The 21,611-nt window shown below is 33.1% G+C and overlaps 1 protein-coding gene across 2 annotated transcripts; it reads right to left on the reverse strand.

The window, feature by feature from the left end:
- Window positions 1-577: 577 nt before the first annotated feature.
- On the reverse strand, window positions 578-9,320 carry LOC109188462. Of its 2 annotated transcripts, XM_019339160.1 has the most exons (10): window positions 8,916-9,320; window positions 7,925-8,647; window positions 6,510-7,825; window positions 5,797-5,995; window positions 3,568-5,697; window positions 2,710-3,059; window positions 2,435-2,635; window positions 1,782-1,945; window positions 1,440-1,531; window positions 578-1,154 (listed from the first exon to the last, which is right to left on the reverse strand). In XM_019339160.1, exons 1-10 carry the CDS (start codon window positions 9,088-9,090, stop codon window positions 1,111-1,113), a joined length of 5,394 nt encoding a protein of 1,797 aa, XP_019194705.1. In that variant the 5' UTR covers window positions 9,091-9,320; the 3' UTR covers window positions 578-1,110. The 2 variants fall into 2 exon arrangements, with proteins under 2 accessions (XP_019194705.1, XP_019194704.1); XM_019339159.1 differs by having other exon boundaries at window positions 6,510-8,647.
- Between the last annotated feature and the right edge of the window lie 12,291 nt (window positions 9,321-21,611).

The following is a 21,611-nucleotide window of genomic DNA, read 5'->3' on the forward strand; positions in this document are numbered from 1 at the left end:
TGATAATAATAATTTATTGATAACAAAAATTTAATTAGTAATAAAAATAAGGATGAGGGGAAAAAAGAAAAAGAAAAAAATAATAATAATTAGTAATGCGGAGCAACAATAATTAAAGGGGGAGGGGAATGCATCATGCATGACCAACAGTGGGCAACTCAAAAAGGAGAAGAGGGACGCCGCGCATGCACCTAGCAGGAATCGATCCCTAGATCTCAACACAAGCACTGTTCACGCGTGTCTTTCCATTGCTCCAAATGGAGAAGTTGGTTTTTTCTTTCTCCAAAATCCTTAAGAAATATGGAGAATGGAGATAGAGTAAGAATTTGGAAGAATGATTTTAGTAAACAAGTTTTCCCATTTTCATTTTTTCACTTCTTCAATTCTCCATTTTTCTGGAAAATCCTCCATTTTTCCAAGTTAGTAAACGACCCCCAAGTAATTTTTGCAATAAAGTTCAAGTCTTATAACTATAATACTATTGACTTTTAATCTCAATCTTGATTTGTTTTGCTTTTAATTTTCAACCTTGAAAAATATATGTGAGCTAAAAGTCATTAAAGTCAACAACTAAACATAACTCTAATGAAAACCATGATATTAGTAAAAGCAAAACAATCAAATTACACGTTGGAGAAGAAGCACATTTTGACAGAATTGTTAAATTCCTTTCCATGGTCATTCTTGTTACAGTGTTATAGCATCTAAAATCTTATTCGTAATCCTACAACGGTAGCTAGATGTTACACGAGAATAGATTACATGTATTTATTCCGCAAAAGAGCAGCTATTATGATTCCCTCTTTTGACTTCCAAGTAATAACTGAAACAACTGACAACCTGCTGCTTGGCATCATGATAAAACATCACTAGAACATTAAAATTACTAGGGCAATTTTGTTGCATTCCTCAGTATTGATGTTCTCAGATGCTTCAATTCAGGGAGGTGGGTGGAGTACCCAAAACTTCATCTCACACTGTATGTAAAGTGTACACCATATGCACATCATCATTGTAATCTCATGACCAGATGATTGGCAAAAGCCTTGTCTAGGTGAAGAACTTGGAAGATACCACTCAAAATTTTCTGAAAATTTCCAACAAATCCACTCACAGAGCCGTTTGTTTCTGTTGTACCCTCCGAGGGAGGAGAACTGCATACAAAGTAGATATTGTTACACTAGGACAGAACTAATCGATGAACATTAAACTGAATGAGCATCAAAGTGAAACAAAATAATTTTCATGTTTCTTTTTAATGGTGCTACTATTTTTTTCTCATTTATTACCATGCTTAATTTATGTTGGTTTTTGTTTGACTTACAAGGAGTTTAGTTGGGAACTTTAGTTATGTTTTCAATTATTAGGTTCAGAAGAAGTGACGCTTAATACAGTTAGAACTGAGTATTGAAATTGTTCCATCATGAAGGGAAGCATACCTTCATCCATACTGCAGAAGCTTTCTGGGGGGAAAATGAAGTCAGGATCAATTTCTTGCTGCAAGGGAAGAACCAGAGCGACACAACTTTTGCTGGAAAAAAAAAAAAAAAAAAAAAAAAACACTTTTTAAAACTTACAGTATCATTGTAGATTAATCCACAGTCAGATATTCATAGAACACTAGAACATCATAAGTCATCATATTGCCACAATGCCAGCTTAATCACCTAAGTGGTATATCACTATATCATCAATTGAGATTTTTAACACTTGAGCTATTGCACATCAGGATTCAGGATTGAGCAAGCACTAGCAGCATTCTAGTGGGAGAATCTAATTACCTTGCCCACGAGGGAATAAATTTTCGCATGGGTTGATCTTCCTCATCCTCATCACCTTCATCATCTGAACATTTATATGGAGAAATCTCATATGATTTCGATTTAGGTTCCTTGGCAGTGAAGTTCTGATCTTTGCCAGGTTTATCCAAGTTGGCATGTATCACCTTGGAGAAATAAGCCAAACTTCTCAGTACCAAGATCTTAACAAATACTCAAATTCATGCATGTAAATCACTCAATAAGTCAAACAAAAACATGGGAAGTTAAAAAATGACTTTGTTTTGTCCTCTTTTTACCACATCCATTGGACAGGTAATTAGGGGTTTTGAATTTGATAAAGAGAAAATTAATGCACAAGCCTCCTATGTTGCAGGATCTTAGGAGATCCAGAGGTTAGAAAGAATTTCACCTTTCATGTGATAAAGAAATCTAGCAAAGAATGATCATAAATTGTCTAGACATAGTGTGCATTATGTTCTTTTGAAAAAGACCAAGGATATCATTGGAAGTTCCATGGAAAGAAATACATGGCTATTAACAGGGTTTTATAGGACCTGTATCAACAACTTATGAATGCTGTAACAGACAAAGGAGTGCTGTGAATAAATTGAAAAATAAGTGTAAAAGTAATCATACTATGGTACAGTGTCTACCTTCTCATGTTGACTATGATCCACAGAGGCGTCAAGGCTTTCATGAGAGATTGTGGATACTGGGTTATCAATTTTCAAAATTTCAGCTTGTCTGAGTTCACTTACTGGCTTATCAGAGCCCTTACTGTCTCCTATCTCTTTTTCTGTGTGGCTTATATTCAATTTATCATCATTCTCCTTCATGCTGATTGCTTTTTCATCCTGGAAAAAGCCACAGGAGTGAATTATGTTGAAATACAATAGGTTGACAAAATTAGATATAGCAGTGATCTTACAATAGCAGAACACTTCTTTTCTATCTCTAATTTCCTTGCACGCAATTTTTCCTCCTGGTCATTTTGTTGCCTCCGTAATTCTTCAATTCGCTTTCTTTTCTTCTCCTTGTCATTTTTCTCTTCTTCAGCCCTAGCCCTTTTCTTTGCTAAGACTGCAGCATCTTTTTTCTTTCTTTCCTCTTCTTTCTTTTGCTTGTTTAATTCCAACTGTCTCAAATTCTCTTGCTCCAGTTGTGCTCTCTTAAGCTTCATTTCTTCTTTCCTCTTCTTCCGTTCAATCTCTTTTTTCTCTTCAAGACGTTTTGCAGCCTCAGCTGCCTCCAGAGCCTTGACCTTTATATCTTTCTTTCCTGCAAAACAATAGATGAGCTGAGAAATTTTTCACAACCCTACAGCTTTGTCAAAGCTACAAATAAAGAATTTTGAATTTCCATGTCAGATGTTCCCTTCATAATTACTTGAATCCATAAAACAACTGTACTATGTAGTCTGCTTCCAAAGTAAAAAGCCTTGAAGATAGTGGACAAGGTAAAGAAAAATTTAAATATACACACTACTGGGAAATTACTAGAGTTCCCATTATCGTGCAATGAAAAACCAAGTTAACAAGATGAAATTGCTCAAATAACCATTTAAACTTTTAAAATTTAACTCAAAATTCAAAATAAGCAGATTTCAGATTGAAATGACAAGGCTTATTAGTTATACATATATGAAAAGAATAGAAATCTCTTAAGCTCCTAATTATGCTAGTATATGGCATGGAAAATTCAAGAAAGCGAAACGATATATCTTCTAGATCAAGTGATATCAAACTAGTTTGGAATCACAGGTAAACATATGCAAAATCAGAATTACCTGTACACATAGTAGCTGCTTGTTTTTGTTGGACGAGTGGTATAAATGAAGTAACATTTGAAATAATGTTGTTATGTCTATTATACCCTTTCTCCGAAAGCTTCTGCTCATTTCTCCTCAAACTAGTAGCAGCTGATAAATTCGGCTTCCTGGACCCATCTATATGTGAGTGCTTCTCTTTTTTCTTTCCGGTTGCACATAGTGATTGGTTTTCCTTTCCGACACTAGTATTTCTACAGTGGCTTGGAAGTTTCCTTTTGGCTTTATTACGTGTCCCACTGAAGCCAACATCAGATTTAGCAGAGTCCATTCTACCACCAGCTTGAACCTTCTCTGCAGCAGAGACTGATGCAGGAGCATTCAAACAAGCTTCAGCAGTTACATCAAAAAGTGGTTGTCTTTTGGCATGACTATTTCCCACTAAGGAATCAATATCATCTTGGATTTCATCAGCCAATTTATCCACATTCTCATTTTCCTCACTAATAGTGGAGTCCTCCTTGATTGGGAAACAAGTAAGCTCTGGGTTTGAGTTCAATTGTTTCTCTGAGCTGCCAGAATGAAATGAGGTTCTTTCCCATAACTTTCCAACAGGAGATGCATATGGACTTCCGGATTTCCACCTGAACTTGGCACCAGAATAACCTAAACAATCTGGATAAGATATCCCTTGAGCAGAATACCCGACTTCCTCCTCATCACAACTGGTACTAGCTCTAGACTGTTTGTCAATATCCTCACTGAAAAGTGAGGTGCTTCTAAAGTCCATGTGCTCAAGACCTTCAGGTAGAGACTGATACAAGGTGTGTGACCTGTGTAAGTTGAGAGCAGATGACAAATGGGACAATGATTTGTGTGTGCTAGCAGATCTGCATATCTGCTCCAGGATGCTAGCACGTTCAATTGTAGTGGTTGGAAGGTCCAGGGCTTCAAAGTTGATTCCAACTCCAGCAATATCCAGTTCTCCATCTGCACCAGGGGGATCAATGACAAAACCCTCAAAAACGGGCATAGAATCATCAATACCAGTAGACTCTACTTCATCATGTGAAGAATGAACTAAAGAATGTGGATAAAGGCTGTCTTCCAACATATGAGAGCTACTTTTTAGAACTATGCTCCCTGTACATAAGCTCTCATTATTTACTAAACTAATATTGTTCTCAAGCATTGATGCAGTTTGGAAATTCTGTTCATTGGAATACTCACATGAATCAAAATTAGGGCCAGCTGGAACATCTCTGCCTTTTACCTCAATTATGGAATCACAAAAATTACCAACTGTTTCTTTACTTTCACTCGAGACCTGAAGTATCCCATCATTGGAAATAGTAGCAGCATCTGATTGTTCATTTCGCTTGTACCAACCATCTGTATCAAACGTTAAGTCACCAGGATCTGCAGGAACATTTCTCCCTTTTACCCCAATTATGGAATCACAAAAATCACCAACTGTTTCTTTACTTTCACTCAGGACCTGGAGTATTCCATCATTTGAAATAGTAGCAGCATCTGCTTGTTCATTTGTCTTGTAGCAACCAGCTGTATCAAACATTGAGTCACCAGGATCTTCTGGAACATCTCTATCTTTTACCTCAGCTATGGAATCACAAAAATCACCAACTGTTCCTTTACTTTCACTCGACACCTGAAGTATTCCGGCATTGGAAGTAGTAGCAGCATCTTCTTGTTCATTTGGCTTGTAGCAACCATCCGCATCAAACATTAAGTCAACAGGATCTCCTCTGCCTGTTTCCTCAACCATGCAGTCATGAGAAGCAATTAAAGTCAAATCCAGTCCTTCTGGTACACAGGAGTCCATAATTGGGCACAGTTCACTAATAATGTTATCTCCAGAAGCATCCTCTTTCAATACAACTCCTGCTTGTCCTTCAATGCTATGCAGATCTATGCTTCCACTGGCCATTTTTATGTTGCAAAGTCTTGGTGTCTGGGAATTCCGAGAAGCAGAAAAACAATTGCTTTGTTGATCTTCAAGCTTTCTCCTCTTCACTTGCGGCCAAGAACTAACCTTAGTAGATCTGAATTTTCTTTCAAGTAAAGAGGAATTCATAGCAATTTGAATTTCCTTTGATTCAAGACTGAAATTCTCATCATCAACTCCAGCCCCTATAAAAAGTCATGTAAGCAGGCCATTTTCTTTCAATGATTTTGGACACATCTCCAAAACAAAAAAATTTACTTTTAAGACAAGACAAGATTGATTACCTTGAATGTAAGCCTGTCCTCCAGCAGCAAATGAACTGGTAATTGGATCTTCATTTGCAACTTCCTTCGCCAAACATTTTTTATAATCTCCAGTTGTCCTATTAGTCAAACTTGTGCTGCAAGGTGTCACCATAGTTTTACTCTTGCCAGCACATGAGGCAGCTGTACCTTCATCACACCTTTTAAATCCAGAAACTCCCTATTTGATCAATTAGATATATAAGCTTGATAGAAATGGAAAACTTATCTTGATGGTCGTAAAATTCTATTGCATAAAGCATAGAAAATATCCATTTAACAACAATAGTTCTTAAAAAATTATTTAGAAAAAGTTACACTATTCAACAGTTACTTCTTTTACAAAACAAAATAAAAAATAAGCAAAACCAGTACTGAGGAAAGCCAGCACTCATTTATCACCTTCAAAGAAATTAGCATCGAACAGAAGATACACATGCAAACATTATTTATCATATGCAAATTGGACAAAGATATTCAGCTATTGGAATGTGCAACAGAGTAAATGGAGAAAAATAAAAATTAAAATAAAATACTGTTAGTTCTATTGGCTAATTAGAAAAATGAAGAGCATCAAAGAAGGCACTTGAAACTTTCCCCTAGCAACTTTAAGGTTAACTTCAACTGATGTTTATGGGGAGAAGATTAAAATCTGTGTTAAAAATTGTAGATATAAAAATAAAGGTGAGGCATACCACTTCTACGTATGGCTCTATTAAGGAGTTTGATCTTTCTATTGGACTAAGCTTCATATGATGGTGATTTGCATCAGAATTATTAAAAGTACTTGCCAGCATAACATCTTCTTCAGGTGAAATGTTGGAATTTTCAAAACACTGCAAAGCCTCTGGATCATCTAAGCTACTTTTTGAAGCATGCACTTCTGTGTCTGATGCGTCTATCTTTGATCTGTCAGGCTCTTGAGTGGTGAATTCAACACGACAGCTTGAAAGTCTATTTGACTTGCTATAAATATCTTGCTCCAGGGTGGATTGTTTCTCTGAAAATATAGTATGAGAACTGCTAGAAGATAGCTTTTCTTTCAGTGAGAAATGATCTATTGGAGTACAACCTATTTCTTTGATTGCTATGTCCAAGTTTTCGTCTCCAGAAGTACAATGGGTGTACTCATTCAAGTTACACTCTTCCATGTCATCAAAGTTGAGTTGCTTTGGCTTCACTAGCATAGAGCAATCAGAAGGCAATTCTGGAACTAGACGTTCTGAACCTATTCTTCCATTGGTTTCACTGGGACTAGATTGGGGAATGTGAGACTTCAATGAATCAGCTTCAGCATTTCCCAGCTGGTTATCAGCATCACATTTTTCAGGACCTGTCAAGATAATATTATCATGTGATGCATTCTGAATGTCCTGATTTTCACATGATGACTTCTGTAAAGCAGCAGACTTGGTCCCGGAACCACTTGCACGAGCAATACTAGATATTTTATCAAGATTTGTTATGACTTCATTACCAGAACAACATTGTGGCTTTGAACTTCTATTGTCAAAGTAAATAGAAGGCTGAACCAATTCCAAATGCTTCTTAGTATCAACAAGCTTCTCCAATGTTTCCCTAGAAGTTTGAGCAATTATGTTGCTATTTACCTTGGCTGAGTAAGTGGATGCATCCACCTGTAAAGTTTCACTGGTGATAGAACACTTTTGGGTAGAACTCATAGATCTTGTGGTCCTACCGGAATAAATGCCAGTTAACTTTTTCTTCTTAGCACTGGAACCTCTAACTGTTGCATTGCATACATCCTGACCCGTTTTATCAGTAATATCAGACAAGTTTACCACCTTCACCGATTGATTTGGCAAATCAACTGTGGGCTGTGCTTGACCACCACAATTCTTATTAGCTATATCAGAAGAGCTATTCACTTCAAAAGAATCATACACATAATTCTGTTGCTTGGCAGAACTTCTAGACCTTGTAACTCCGCCAGTGAATACATCCACCCCCTTTTCAAGCTTTTGATGATCACCTTCACTTGACTCCTGAACTGCATAAGGTTCAGTATTAATCATACAAGGTTCAGATATTTTTGGTGACTTGTTAACAAGATTTTCTTGTTCAAAAAGCAACATAGACATATTTATACCATTTGAAGCAACAGCATGCATATTCTTTTGACTTGACATGACATTCTCAGCTATGTCAGAATAGTTGTCAGCTTTACTATAGTCACTCATGCAGTTCCTTTTTATAGAACAACTTGAAGACCTCGTAACTCTACCAGTATAATTATCATTCCGATTTTCCTGATTTGGACAACTTCTTTCAGCTGGGAGCCCATTGCCTCCACTAACAAGCATAGAAGCCTCAGGAAATTTGTATGACTCACTAACTTGTTCAGACACAGAAGCAGAAAAATCAATCCCAATAGAGGTGACATCATATCTACACTTGATGCTTGATTGGCTCCTAGCTTTTGTATTTGCACTATTACGAAGCTTCAGAGCCTTTTGTCTGGATTTAGACCTTTGAATTTTAGCCAGCGACTGATCTGGAGCATCTGAAGTGCTTTCAGCTCTTGTATCTGTCTCATCTTGGGGCAAGGTAACCCTTACATCCAGCTCAGGAATTGATTTAAGAACGTCTTCAGTGTTGTTATCATGGTAAACAGCTCTGCTGCTTGGCCCCTCTCCAGCATGAAGATCTTTACTGGATGCGTAAGTTTCCACAAAAACCCCATCTGATAGCTCTCCATTATCACCTGTGACTCCTGTCGTATTATAGATGGAGTAACGGGAATTGGGATAATATGCTGAAGGCCAAGCACGGGGAAGTAAAATCTCAGAAATCAGTTCATCTTTGTTCAACTCTGGGGCAAAAAAGATATTTCGACTCAGTAAACAAAAAATATATATATGCATTTTCTAAACAAGACTTTTGAATTACTAATAATTCCAGTTTAAGATCCTGAGCCACAAAAGTGTCACCTTTGGACATCGGCTGAGAATAAAATGCACTAAAAACAACTTTCCATTCCTAGAATTCTGAGAATTTTCCACAACTCAAATGGAACCCTAGAATATATAATCAAGTGAAACTAGCAGAAATTTGAAATGAAAATCAGGAAATGACGTGACCTTTGAGATTCGAGGATAGAGAAGTGTTCCAGAGCCAAGGAGGAGGAGTAATTCCTTCAATGAGGAGTTTGGAAGCGAGGTGCTGGCTGTACAAATCAGTCTGTTGCTTCACCTGCTCGATGATCGAATTCTTCCGCTCGAAGATCTGAACTAGCAGCTTCTCCACCGTCGACATCTTCACCTGAAGCGCACTACCATTACTCACTTTACTGCATCGCACCAAGTCTCACTCAGTATATGACTCTGAGAGAACGATAGAGATTGGGAATGGAGACAAATCAAATCGCAAGAGCGCGAATAAAATTTCAAATTTGAAGGAATGAGGGTGGAAGAAGCTCGAAACGACGTCGGAAATGACTCGGCGAAATTTTGTCAGTTATTGGATTGATCATCGGCTAGGCCCAATAAAGGCCCCCATCACCAGCCCAATACAGTCGGACTCAGTCGTTTTATCGTAGACCGTGCATCGCGGTCAAAAACGGCTACCGTTAACGGAGTCCGCATGTTTGGTGTATTAAACACCAACTAACACTACAGTATATCTAAATCGACACTGCATCACGTTATTATTTTTATATTATCAAATGAAACTGCAGTTATATCAAAATGATACTGTAGTTGTGGTGAAATGAAACTGCAGTGTATATAAAATGAAATTGAATAACATTTCACATATTTGAGTGTATATTCTACAATGAAGCTGTAATTATATCAAAACGATCATGCAGTTGTGTTTTAATAAAAACATAGTGTCTATAAAATAAAATTAAATAACATTTTCACATATTTGAGTCTATAAATATCGAATGAAACTGTAGTTGTGTTGAAATGAAACTGCAGTGTATACAAAATGAAACTGAATAATAGAGTTACTTTTTGCGGAAGAGTGCGGAACGGCGGAAAACGAATGTCGTTTCTTTTCATTTAACAAAACGATGTCGTTTTGATGCGTGGTGCATAATCGATTATGCATCGCGGTGCGCGATATAATTTGTCAGTCGAACTTTATGCTGTGCAACCGTGTGCACCATGCAGTTGCAAAAACGACGTCGTTTTGACGTCCAACTTAACAAAAAAAAAAAAAAAAAATCAATTTCAATTGTCGTTAACGGCGTTGTGGTGTGCATAATTTGAACTATACATCCATAACTTCATAACTATACATTTAGAATTGAATAACTACACATCCATAACTTCATAACTATACATTTAAAATTGAATAACTACACATCCATAACTTCATAACTATACATTCAGGCATGCATAACTACACATCCATTAACTTCATAACTATACATTCAGAATTGCATAACTACACATCCATAACTTCATAACTATACATTCAGAATTGCATAACTACACATCCATAACTTCATAAATATACATTTAGAATGTGAAATTATAAAATTATGAACATATGTTTACGTAACTAACGGCAATCGAATGCTTCGTCTCCATGGCCGAAGACTGTCGGAGACGATTCGTCTCCGGCAGTTCTAGTTTTTTGTCTTTTTTTTTAATAATTAATTATTTTATTTAAAATTATATTTAAAATTTATTTTTAAATTGGTAACCACCACGTCAGCAGAATTTCAGGTCAACAAATCATTTTAGACCTAATTGTATGATTTTATGTAGTTCAGGGACCCAAATCACTCAATTATATTGTTTTTGAGTTCGATGGCCTAATTGCACTTTGGTATATAGTTCGGTGGCCTATTTGACGCTTATTCCTTATAATTATGTTATAGTTTAAATATACATTTTGTTAAAAATTAGTAAGTTTATTATGAAACTACTTAAGGTACACGCTTGTGTGAGACCGTTTCACGGATCCTTATATATTCGTGAGACGGGTCGAATCAACATGCAAATGTCGTACTTATATGCTCAAATGTAATATTATGTACTAATTAATGAGAAATAATATTTTTGTTACTTATAAGGTAAATGTAATACTTTTGAGAAAAAAATGCAATACTTTTGCATTTTGATGTAAAAGTATTATATTTTTCATTAAAAGTATTACATTTTCCATAATAAGTAATGTTAAAGTGGCCTTTATTTATAAGGAAAAATATACGAAGTAATACTTTTGATGAAAAATGTAATACTTTTAAATTAAAATTTAAAAGTATTACATTACCCTTATAAGTAACAAAAATTTTATTCATAATTAGTATTACATTTGAGCATATAAATATGACATTTGTACGTATAAGTATTACATTTTTATATTGACTCGACTCAACCCATCTCACGGCGAGACAGTTTCACACAAGTTTTTGTCATTACTTTTTATAAATATGTAGTGAATAGATTATATATCTACAGTTAACAAATTTTGTGCATGTAGTACCAATGTTATTTCTAATTGCTCATTAAAAAAAAAAAAAAAAAAAAAAAAAAAAAAAAAAAAAAAAAACAAACAAACAAACAAATTTAAAACAATGTCACTAAAGGCACGTTTATATGAATTACGAAATTAAATAACATTGTTTTTTTTTTTTTTTTTTTTTTTTTTTTTACATTGGTCTACAATATAACGCTTGAATTTTATACAGTTGAGAATAATGGAGAAATATGATTGGATGTTACAATGACTATTTGAGCCAATAAATAAGGTGGTTGTAGGATGCAACAAAATGATAAGGTTGTAGCTAACTTCACAGTCAACTAGAATAAACTTTTAGAAGCTACCAAATATTGTCGGTCACCCATTGTTAATATCTCTTCCGCACTAATAAGATTTTGTACAATTCAATGGGACGATGGGTTGAACTGAAATAGTAACAAGAAGTAAACTTGTGATAATAAAAAATAAAAAATAAAAAGTTTTACCCATTCAATCACTCTTTCCCTGGTTAAAGGTGTATTTAGAAATATAGAAAATGATTTTCGAATTTTTAATGTTTGATCAATAGTGAAAAATATGTGTCAAAGGGAAAATAAATGTTTTGTCAAATGAAAATACTCTCATTTTGTTGGAGAATGACATTCTCTCCTTTTTGAGAAGTCATTTTTCAATTTTTTTACCAACACCACCACTACGGCACTACAACTATCGCTGCCGCCGCCCCCACCACCACCACCACTGCAACCACGACCACCACCACCACCACCACCACTTATTATTATTATTATTATTATTATTATTATTATTATTATATAACAAATAACACCACCATCACTAACATCACCACGACCACCACCAACACCACCATTACCACCATTTATATTATTATTATTATTGTTGTTGGTAGTGGTGGTGTTGTTCTTATTATTATTATTATAAAGGGGGGAATCGTCATGTTGGTCCCTCAATTGTTTCCCAACTGTCATATTGTAGTTCCTAGTTTTCAATTTTAACTAACTAATCATCAAATTGTTTAAAATTTTGTCAATACGAAGATCAATACAAAATTTAAAAAATGGAGAAATCACCATTTTGGTCCCTCGGAAGGGTTTAATTGAAGAAATTTCAAACAATTCGATGATCAAATTAGTTGAAATTTAAAACTATAGACTACAATGACAGCTGAGAAACAATTGAGGAACAAAAATGATGATTTTCCCTATTAATCTATTATAAATGTTGTTATAGTCTAAACAAAACAATTAAAATATTTAATTATATAATTCTGCACATTTTTGAAAAAATAAACCAAACATACCAAAACACTTTTCTAGAATAATGTAACCAAACATTAAAAATGAAAATGTTTTTTGAAAAATAATTCATTTTAATTTCCATACAATATTTCCCTGAGAAGTCATTTTTTCCCAAACACACCTAAAGGTCAATGTTTTCAAGTATGTGTGTGTGTATATATATATATATATATATATATATATATATATATATATATATATATATATATATATATATAAGTTGTGGTTGTATTTTAAGTAGCCACACACTATTATGATGTGCACAGTACAAGACAACATTAATTATGTATAGTATATCCCAATAAATTATGAGAAATTGAATTTTAAAATTAAGTGAATCGACAAAACATAAGAAACAAATTCATTTTTGGTTGACGAAAACAAATGTGTTACGTTGCTGAAGAAGTGGAGTGTATGTAGTAATGTTAAATAAGTTTGTTTTACAAGAATCTATCATATCATGCACTGGCTTGAACCTGGCCGGCCAAATTACTTTAGTGCGGAATTATTGAAAGTGAAGTGGCCAAATTATGATCCCATTGAAGAATGGAGAGGGGGCTTATAAGTGATATGATATGATCGACTTATCTGAATTCAAATGGGTAGATGGTGGTGCCAGAATTAATGATCTGCTGCCTACTTATTTATTGCAGATCCCATGCAATGCCATTTTCAATTGGATGGTGCACAGATATTAATTAATTGAATATGCTTAGCTTAGCTTGCATCACTCTCCATTAAAGAAGCTGCATCATCTGTGTGACATTGCATGCCGATAAAAAGCACTACTTCACTCATTATAACCAATAAAAGACAAGCAAATAATCTTAGCCAAAAAATAACCTTAGGATGCTCATATATGAGTGCGCTCTAGAAAGGCTGTCCTAAGTCTTCCATAGAAGGAGGCTAAGCTAATCCTTCACACTCAAGTATGTGATTTCATGTATTATATATATTGTAAACTGTACTGCTTCTATAGTTCTATGAGCCATGAAATCATTAAGAGCCAAGAGAAGCTCTGATGGATTTAATTACCCGGGGCGTGGACCCGAATTACTAAACTCGATAAAGGACGTATTATGGAAATAGATAAGTAGATGAAAACGATGTCGTAAGGTCGTGGAGACTTTATATTATATTATAATAATAGACAGGTTATTACAATGATTCGTTAGGACAATAGTAGTGGAAAAGTAGTGAACATGTCTTAATGAGACAAGGTGAGGGGTATTTATACAACCCAACCCTCAAACCGCCACTCACCAAACCGGAGGTGGTTGCATCTCCGTATTGACCGCATCCCAACGCAAACCAGGTCCATGGATCACACGACCGAGCCACCAGAGTCGGGGTCGGTATGGCTGAGCTTGGCGTGGGCCGAAGTGCCTTGGGCCAAAGGTGTCTTGATCCGAGCACGGGCCCACCTTCTTGCTTCGTTCCTTCGAGTCGGTTTTTCCCGAACATAATATATCCATCAAGCTCCAACCTCACGAAGGTATGTACTCGCGGAGAGCTCATCAAGTCTATCTCAAAGGACCACTCATTTCTCAAGGCTATGAACTCATTAAGAGTATTATCTCAACCTTGATTACACCAAGTCATAGGGATGGGTAGTGGTGTAACTATGTGACTCTTTTCATAGTTTCGTTTAACCACGAAAGTTAAACCCACCATAAATTCATTATCCCTTAAATGTTAATTTCATATACCTGCCTGAGTCCTTTAGTGAAAGGGTCAGTTAAGTTCCTTTCGAATTTCACATACTCCATTCATTATCAATTGCCTCACATATTCATGTTTGAGACGTATGTGTCTTTTCTTATCATTGTAAGCACTATTATTAGTCACATAAATGGGAGAATCACGATATAATGAAACTGGCATGGAATTATATGTCAATAATTTGAAAATCAAATGACTATTCACAATGTAAAAGAGGTGCAATTTACCAAACTACCCCACATATAATGCCTCTAATGGAGACCATTGATGGGGGGCAGGCAGTAATACTGTAACAAATTTGAAACATGATTACCATTCATGTATCCGATCCTATCTTTTACTTTCCCTTCTCACTTTTTTTTTTTTTTTTAAATGACGTCCAAAGTACAAATAATCGCATGGATTTTTTTATTATTATTTTTTAAGAATATGAATTATGAAACCAAAAAAAAAAAAAAAAAAGTTCAACATTTATTTACATGCCTGGGACGGTGGGTAAAATCTTTGTGGTGGGAGGTAATGATTAGCTACATTCTTCAAACTTCAAAGCACTTAAATATGAAAATCAATGCCGCCTAATTATTAGTTTAAGAAAATAATCTCTTCAAAATCAGAGAGTATATAATTTATGTTATAAATTTCTATTGATTGAATAGAATTATTATTTTTTAAATTATCACTTACTAAATAATGATTAGATATTATATTAAAAAATAAAAAGTATAATTTTAGAATGTATGGCACAATCAGATATGGTATTAAATTATTAATGACATCAAGAGTTGATCTTGACTTACCAAACAACACGCACATATATATGTGTTCTCTATTCAAATTATTTCATCAAATTAATTTTGTTTCATATTTTGTTACGCGTATTTTTAATAAAATTTTGATGTGTTTTATTTTTCGCTCATATCTAACAATATTTATACCTATATTTCTTGGGTAATTTTTTTTTAAATTATCTCTTTTATTTAATATTTCGACTTCACTCGAAAAAATTTATGAATCCGTCCCTACTTCTTTGCCCTCACTCAACAAAATTCATGGCTCCGTCCCTTTATGTATATATACACAAATACTATGTATTAATGTATTATATACACATATGATTTAATATCATGATACTCAACTTTGGGACTAAACCTAACCCGAATGGTATATTGTACACACATGTATCAACACAGTAAAAAATAATAGTAAAATTTGCCTTGATTCGTGCACGCGCACACACATATACACACACGAGTAATTTAGTTGGTTAATGATAAGAGATCTAGAGATAAATGACGGATAAAAATTTGTTGAGTACATTTAAATTGTAATTTTTATTTCTAATTTTTTAATATTAACTGTGAGATTTATAATGTATTCTGTGTGATAATGATGATTTGAATTGATATTGTCCATATGGAATATGTTTATTTTGTAATATGAATACAAAAAATATTTTCAAAGAAAATTTACGTTTTTATTTTATAAATTTATAATGCCAATTCTTATACTTATTGACATTTAATCATGTCTAATAAGTCACTAAGTTACAAACGCAGGTTTAGGTTTGAACGCAGCGGCACCCAATTAAAACGTAACGGGTCTAATGATTAAATAATCCAAAACTTTCAATAAACGTCTCGAAATTCATGATCTCATACCAAGTCAGTCAGTCGTATTTGTTGACTTTCAACCTTCAACGCAAAGCTTAGTTGTCAGGATGGGTCAATTCAAACCCATTCCTCTGACCCATTTTATTTTAATTGGTTTTTTACCATGTCGTCCCTCTCCATGACCTTATAACCAGTGTACACGACAAACTCTGCTTTGAATTCGGAAACCACACACTAATCAACGTAATTATCACTTCTTCAATCTTCACTGTGTCTGGGTTGAAACTTGAAACGGGAATTCTACTCTCACCCAAAAATATAAATGTTAATAGTGACCAATTTGAAATTTTCAAATTACTCCATAATAACTAATAAATAAACACACACGGCTAACGACCTTGTGATCTGATCTAGTGACATGGAGTGACTCTCGCATATGACCAGGGATCGAGTCTCATCAGCGGTAGTGTAGGAGCATCTTCTCAAAGTGAGGGAGGCGTCTTGTGCGGAGTAAGCAAATGTCTAGCCTCTGTGGTTCATGTTTAGTTGAGTTACCATGATTTACATCCTCCCAGATGCTCTGTCGGGCCGGGGTGTTGGGGCCCTTAGGGTTGGGATTCAACCTTTTGGAAAGTATAAAGTGACTCTCGCAAGTGGAAGATCATGGATTTGAGCTCCAATGTGGACGGTATTGACTCGTTGTGTTTCAGTATATTGAGAAAGTAGATATGAACAGATACTACATTGTAACAAAGTCACTACTACTAAAAAAAACACACACACACGTGTGTGTGTGTGTGGGGGGGGGGGGAGGATTCAAATTTAAGATAGTGCTAAGTTTGAGTTTTAACGACTAATCAAACTATATTCCCTTTATTTGTAATGAGGTAAAAAAAAAAAAAAAAATCTTAAGAACATCAACCTCTTATACAAATAAAGAGGCATTGGCGTGATAGCGCCAACTTTGAAGGTAAACAAGACTAATTTCTCTCTTGATTTGAGGTAATAGTATTGGTCTAAGTAAGATATGTTAAATTGATTGACAACAAAGAAAATTAGAGATAAAGATGGAAATAAGTATTTGAGTGAATAAATTCATATTCTATCTTGCAATTTTGCCAGCCTTTATAATATTGCCACTTGTCATTGCTCGTAGCTCATCAATATGAATGGGACTATTTAAAAATATAGTAAGTGTACTATGAAATTGTATATGGATCCTTATTTGTGAGACAGGTCAAATTATGGTGAAAATGTAATACTAATTGAGAATAAATTGGTTGTTACTTATAAGGAAAAATATAATAATTTAAAATCAAAAAATGTAATATTTAATATTGGATACGCATACTATTGAACAAACAAATAATTAAATATCCATCCAAATCTTGAATAAAATGCATCCACCCGATTAAAACTAAATAAAATACATATTCAATATTGGTCTTTTTTTTATTTGAGCAATGTTGGTTTACCTTCTTCTGATTATTTACTGATTAGGATCACAATATAAAATTTATTCAATGCACATCCTCGGCAGGTATTCATTGTCACTAAAAAAAATACATATCCATTTCACTGTATGTATATATTATTCTTAAGTTATACTAAACTTGTAAGTCATGTATAGTAATGACTTTCTTTGGTAAATGACTTTTTAAAATAACCTTTTTTTGATTGATTTAAATTGATTGACTTAGTCAAATAGCTAATATAGAGGTGTTTCATGTTTGGTAAATGGCTTTTGAAATCATTTTTTTGGTCCACAAAATTGATTTAAAAAAAAATAAATTATTTTGAATAGCTTTCACATTAGCCTTTTGAGAACAAATTATCAAATTCTTTTAATTAATACATCCATTTTTGTCATGAAATTGTAGAATCTGTTCTGCTCATTTAATGTTTGTTTTTAATGAAAACTTTCATTTTAACCACAATTTTTATTTTATTTTATATTTTAATATATTTGTTTATGAAAAATAATGTTTGTTTTATTAATGTTCATTAATTTGTTATATTTATTATTATAAAAATAAATATTAAAAGATATTTTTACTTCTACACAATTATTAATGATTAATAATAAACTATTGTTATAAAATAAATTTATGATCTCAAAAGTCAATTTACATGTTATCCGCTAAACTTAACAACTAATTTTACCAAACACTCATCTACAAATTATTAAATATTAATATTATCAAATGTCAAACTAGCAAACATAACTATCTAATAGCTAATCGTTAACATAATCTGCTAACAGCAACTAATAACTAATTATCAAATAAGGTCAGTAATTAAATTATATATAATATTAACTTATTAAAAGAGTTAATACCAAAAATGTCATTCTGGGTATTGTCAACTTTATTTGGTCCTAAATTTGTATATCAATCAAATGTGATAATTGACTTTCTTTTAGATCCTGAAGGAGGGTGACCTTGAGAACCCAAATGGACTTTCTTTTAGATCTTTTAGGATTTTTCTTGGGGGATTTCCGGAGAATAACATCCCTCTATCACTACTAAACGATCTCTTCATAAAGAGATTAACAAGTTGCTTAGGAGATATTGTGGTTTAGTGGTACCAAGTTATTTTTTTTATATAGGAGGATGTGACTTCGAGCCTTAATGGATGTGGTATTAACCTCCTATACTTCAACAGGTTGAGAAAGTAGTTACGAACAAAAACTGCAATGGAACATATTTAATAGTAGTCAAAACAATACACTTTGATTCTTTAATTAAAATATGCATCATTCTAATAGACCAACTTTGATGAATGACACTAGTTTTGTCATAATTTTATTACTTGACCGTTTAACTTGAATGTATTATCATTATTTGCACCCTTTTGTTCTAAATTAAAAATAATCACAAATTGTTACATATCTTTAACTCATCACATTTACATTTGTAATGTGAATTCAGTATAAATTTGTAAACATATTTTAACTCATCACATACTATTATCCAATAAGTAAAATTTAGACAATCATCATGAATTAGATTATAATTTCCATTACTAGTCCGGGTGACGAAGAAAAGAAACAAAAGTCTCAAGTAATTAAATGGAATACTTGTTATTTGGTAGTGGTAGGGACTCTAGTAGTCTAGTGCAAGACTAGTATTGCTAGCGTAAGTGTATGCGTTGAGAATATTTGATCATGTGATAGAATTTATAAATTTTAATATTTTGTTTTGTGGAAAAAGATGTTAGTTTCTATTCAAATGTGTGCACACATATGAAACTCTAGCTCATTCTTAAGACACTATTGGGCAAAAGACCCTCCCACCCCCCATGAGTAGGGGTGTGCAAATTAAACTTCGATGAAAGTTCGGTTAACGGAACGAATCGAAGAATTTCGGTTAATCATTTTTAACCGAAATACTTCGATTTAGTTAATAATTAAAGGTTTTGTAAAATTTCGGTTAATGATTAATTCGGTTCAAAATTATCAGTTAACCTACCAAAAGGTTAACCATAATTTTTAATAAGTTAATAAATATATAATGTAAAATCTCTAACACTAAAATGAAATCCCTAAGGACTATGGATATTTGGACTTTGGATTTTGTATTGAAATTATGGATTTATTATTATAGGTGTTGTAGTAATTGGATTTATTATTATAGGTACTAGAAAATAAATAAATAAATAAATATATATATAATGTAAAATCTCTAAAACTAAAATGAAATCCCTAATGACTATGGATATTTGGACTTTATTTGGATTTTGTATTGAAATTATGGATTTATTATTATAGGTATTGAAGTAATTGGATTTATTATTATAGGTATTGTTCTAAAGATTTAAAAATTTAGCTTAAAAAACTTAGGTTAATCGGTTAACTTATTCGATTAATTCGGTAATACAAAGTTCGATTCGGTCAACGGTTAAAACATTAAAAATTTTAGTTAAAATGATTCGGTTAATTGAATGCACACCTCTATCGATGTGGTAATTAAACCAACTTAGACAAGTCATGAGTGACTAACTCAACTAAGAGGCTAATAAATAGAGAGTCGAATTTGTAAACTCAAACTGACAAGCATGCTGCTCCGCTAAGCTTAGCTATGACCGAAATTAAACCCCGTAAATTTTAATACTTCTCTCTTAACTGTTATTCTTAATAACTAGTGTTACACTCCGACTTTATTTATTTTAAGTTTATACTTTTGCTCAAATGTGGCCGTGTTTTAACGTGCGACCGTCTAAAAATTGCACCAATAGTGTTAGAAAAATGCACAACAATGAAATGTACAAATATACCACAAAAACATACAACACACCCAACAAATGCACCATATTTTCCCACAGCTAATTGTGCATTTATGAATACTGTGTGGTACTTTTTATGTATACCTAATAGTGCGCTTTTGGTGATGCGTACCTAATCGTGCGTTTTTTGGTGTATTTTTGTTGTGCTTTTTTCTAACACTATTAGTGCATATGTGCATAATCATTGGTGCGGTTGCACTGACAACACATTAAGACGCGATCGCACCTGAACTAGACTCCTAACCCACGTATTTTTAAATTATTTATTATAATTGATTTTATTTCAAGAATAAAATATTAACTGTAATAATTTCAGTGATATCTTTCAAATGAGGGTGAGGGTGGTGTTTTTTTGTTTTGTTTTTATTAAAAAACTAACTAGATACTAGTGGACCACAAACCACTTAGTTATTTTTTATTAATTTACCAGGACTATGTGGTCCAATGGTATCCGGGTTGGACTTCCATTTGGAAGATTGTGAGTTCGAGCCTCAGTGGAGGCGTTATTAGCTCTTTGTGTTTCAGTAGGTTGAGAAAGTATATGAACAGATACTATAATGTAATAGAGCTAGTAGCATTCAAAAAAAAAAAAAAAAAGATTTCATTAAAATTTTGATTTTTTTTAAACAAAATTATGGTTGAAAATGATATTTTTAATCTCTTAATTATGATCATGGTGTAAATTTTAGTGGTTTTTTTGTTTGGGTGTTTTTTATTACTTTATTATCTCTATTATTCATGAGGTAAATTTAGCCCTTAAACTTGTAGCGAAATTATCAATTTAGTTTTTAATGTTAAGGTTTTGTTAAAAACATTAGCAATCTTTGCTACAATTTTAAGAATTAAATTTACATAGTGAATAATTAAGAGACTAAAGTTACCATTAAAGACCTAAGTATCCTCTTTTTTTTTTTTTCCTTAATTATAATATTCTGATTATTCTCAAATGGTCTGATGTAGAAGTTGAAGTTAAATTTTCACAAAATGTCAACTTTTAACTTTGTAAATTACGTAGTATAATAACATATTTAGATACGGAAATATATTTTATTTATTCAAAATTATGTGTAATAAATAATTGTTATATTTTATGTAATAATAAATGGAATTTTAAGAATGAACAAATTAAGGAAAATGTTTAAATTAGTCCCGAACTATATTCAAAAAGTGTAATTGGGTTACTCAATTCAAAAAATTATAATTAGGTCCTTAAATTGTTTATAATTATACAATTCAACCAAATTTGAAATGTTTCTCAAGTCATTGCTGACCGGAGATCATTCTAATGAAAATTTTTTATTATTTAATTTATTTTAATAATTTTAATAAAATAAAATAATTTTGTAAAAAGAAGCTCTTCATCTCCAAGTTGAAGACGTGAAGGAAAGGGGTGGGTTTTTTTTTTTTT

This window comes from Ipomoea nil, unplaced genomic scaffold (assembly GCF_001879475.1).
Source record: "Ipomoea nil cultivar Tokyo-kokei standard unplaced genomic scaffold, Asagao_1.1 scaffold1421, whole genome shotgun sequence".
In the NCBI taxonomy this organism is placed as follows: domain Eukaryota; kingdom Viridiplantae; phylum Streptophyta; class Magnoliopsida; order Solanales; family Convolvulaceae; genus Ipomoea; species Ipomoea nil.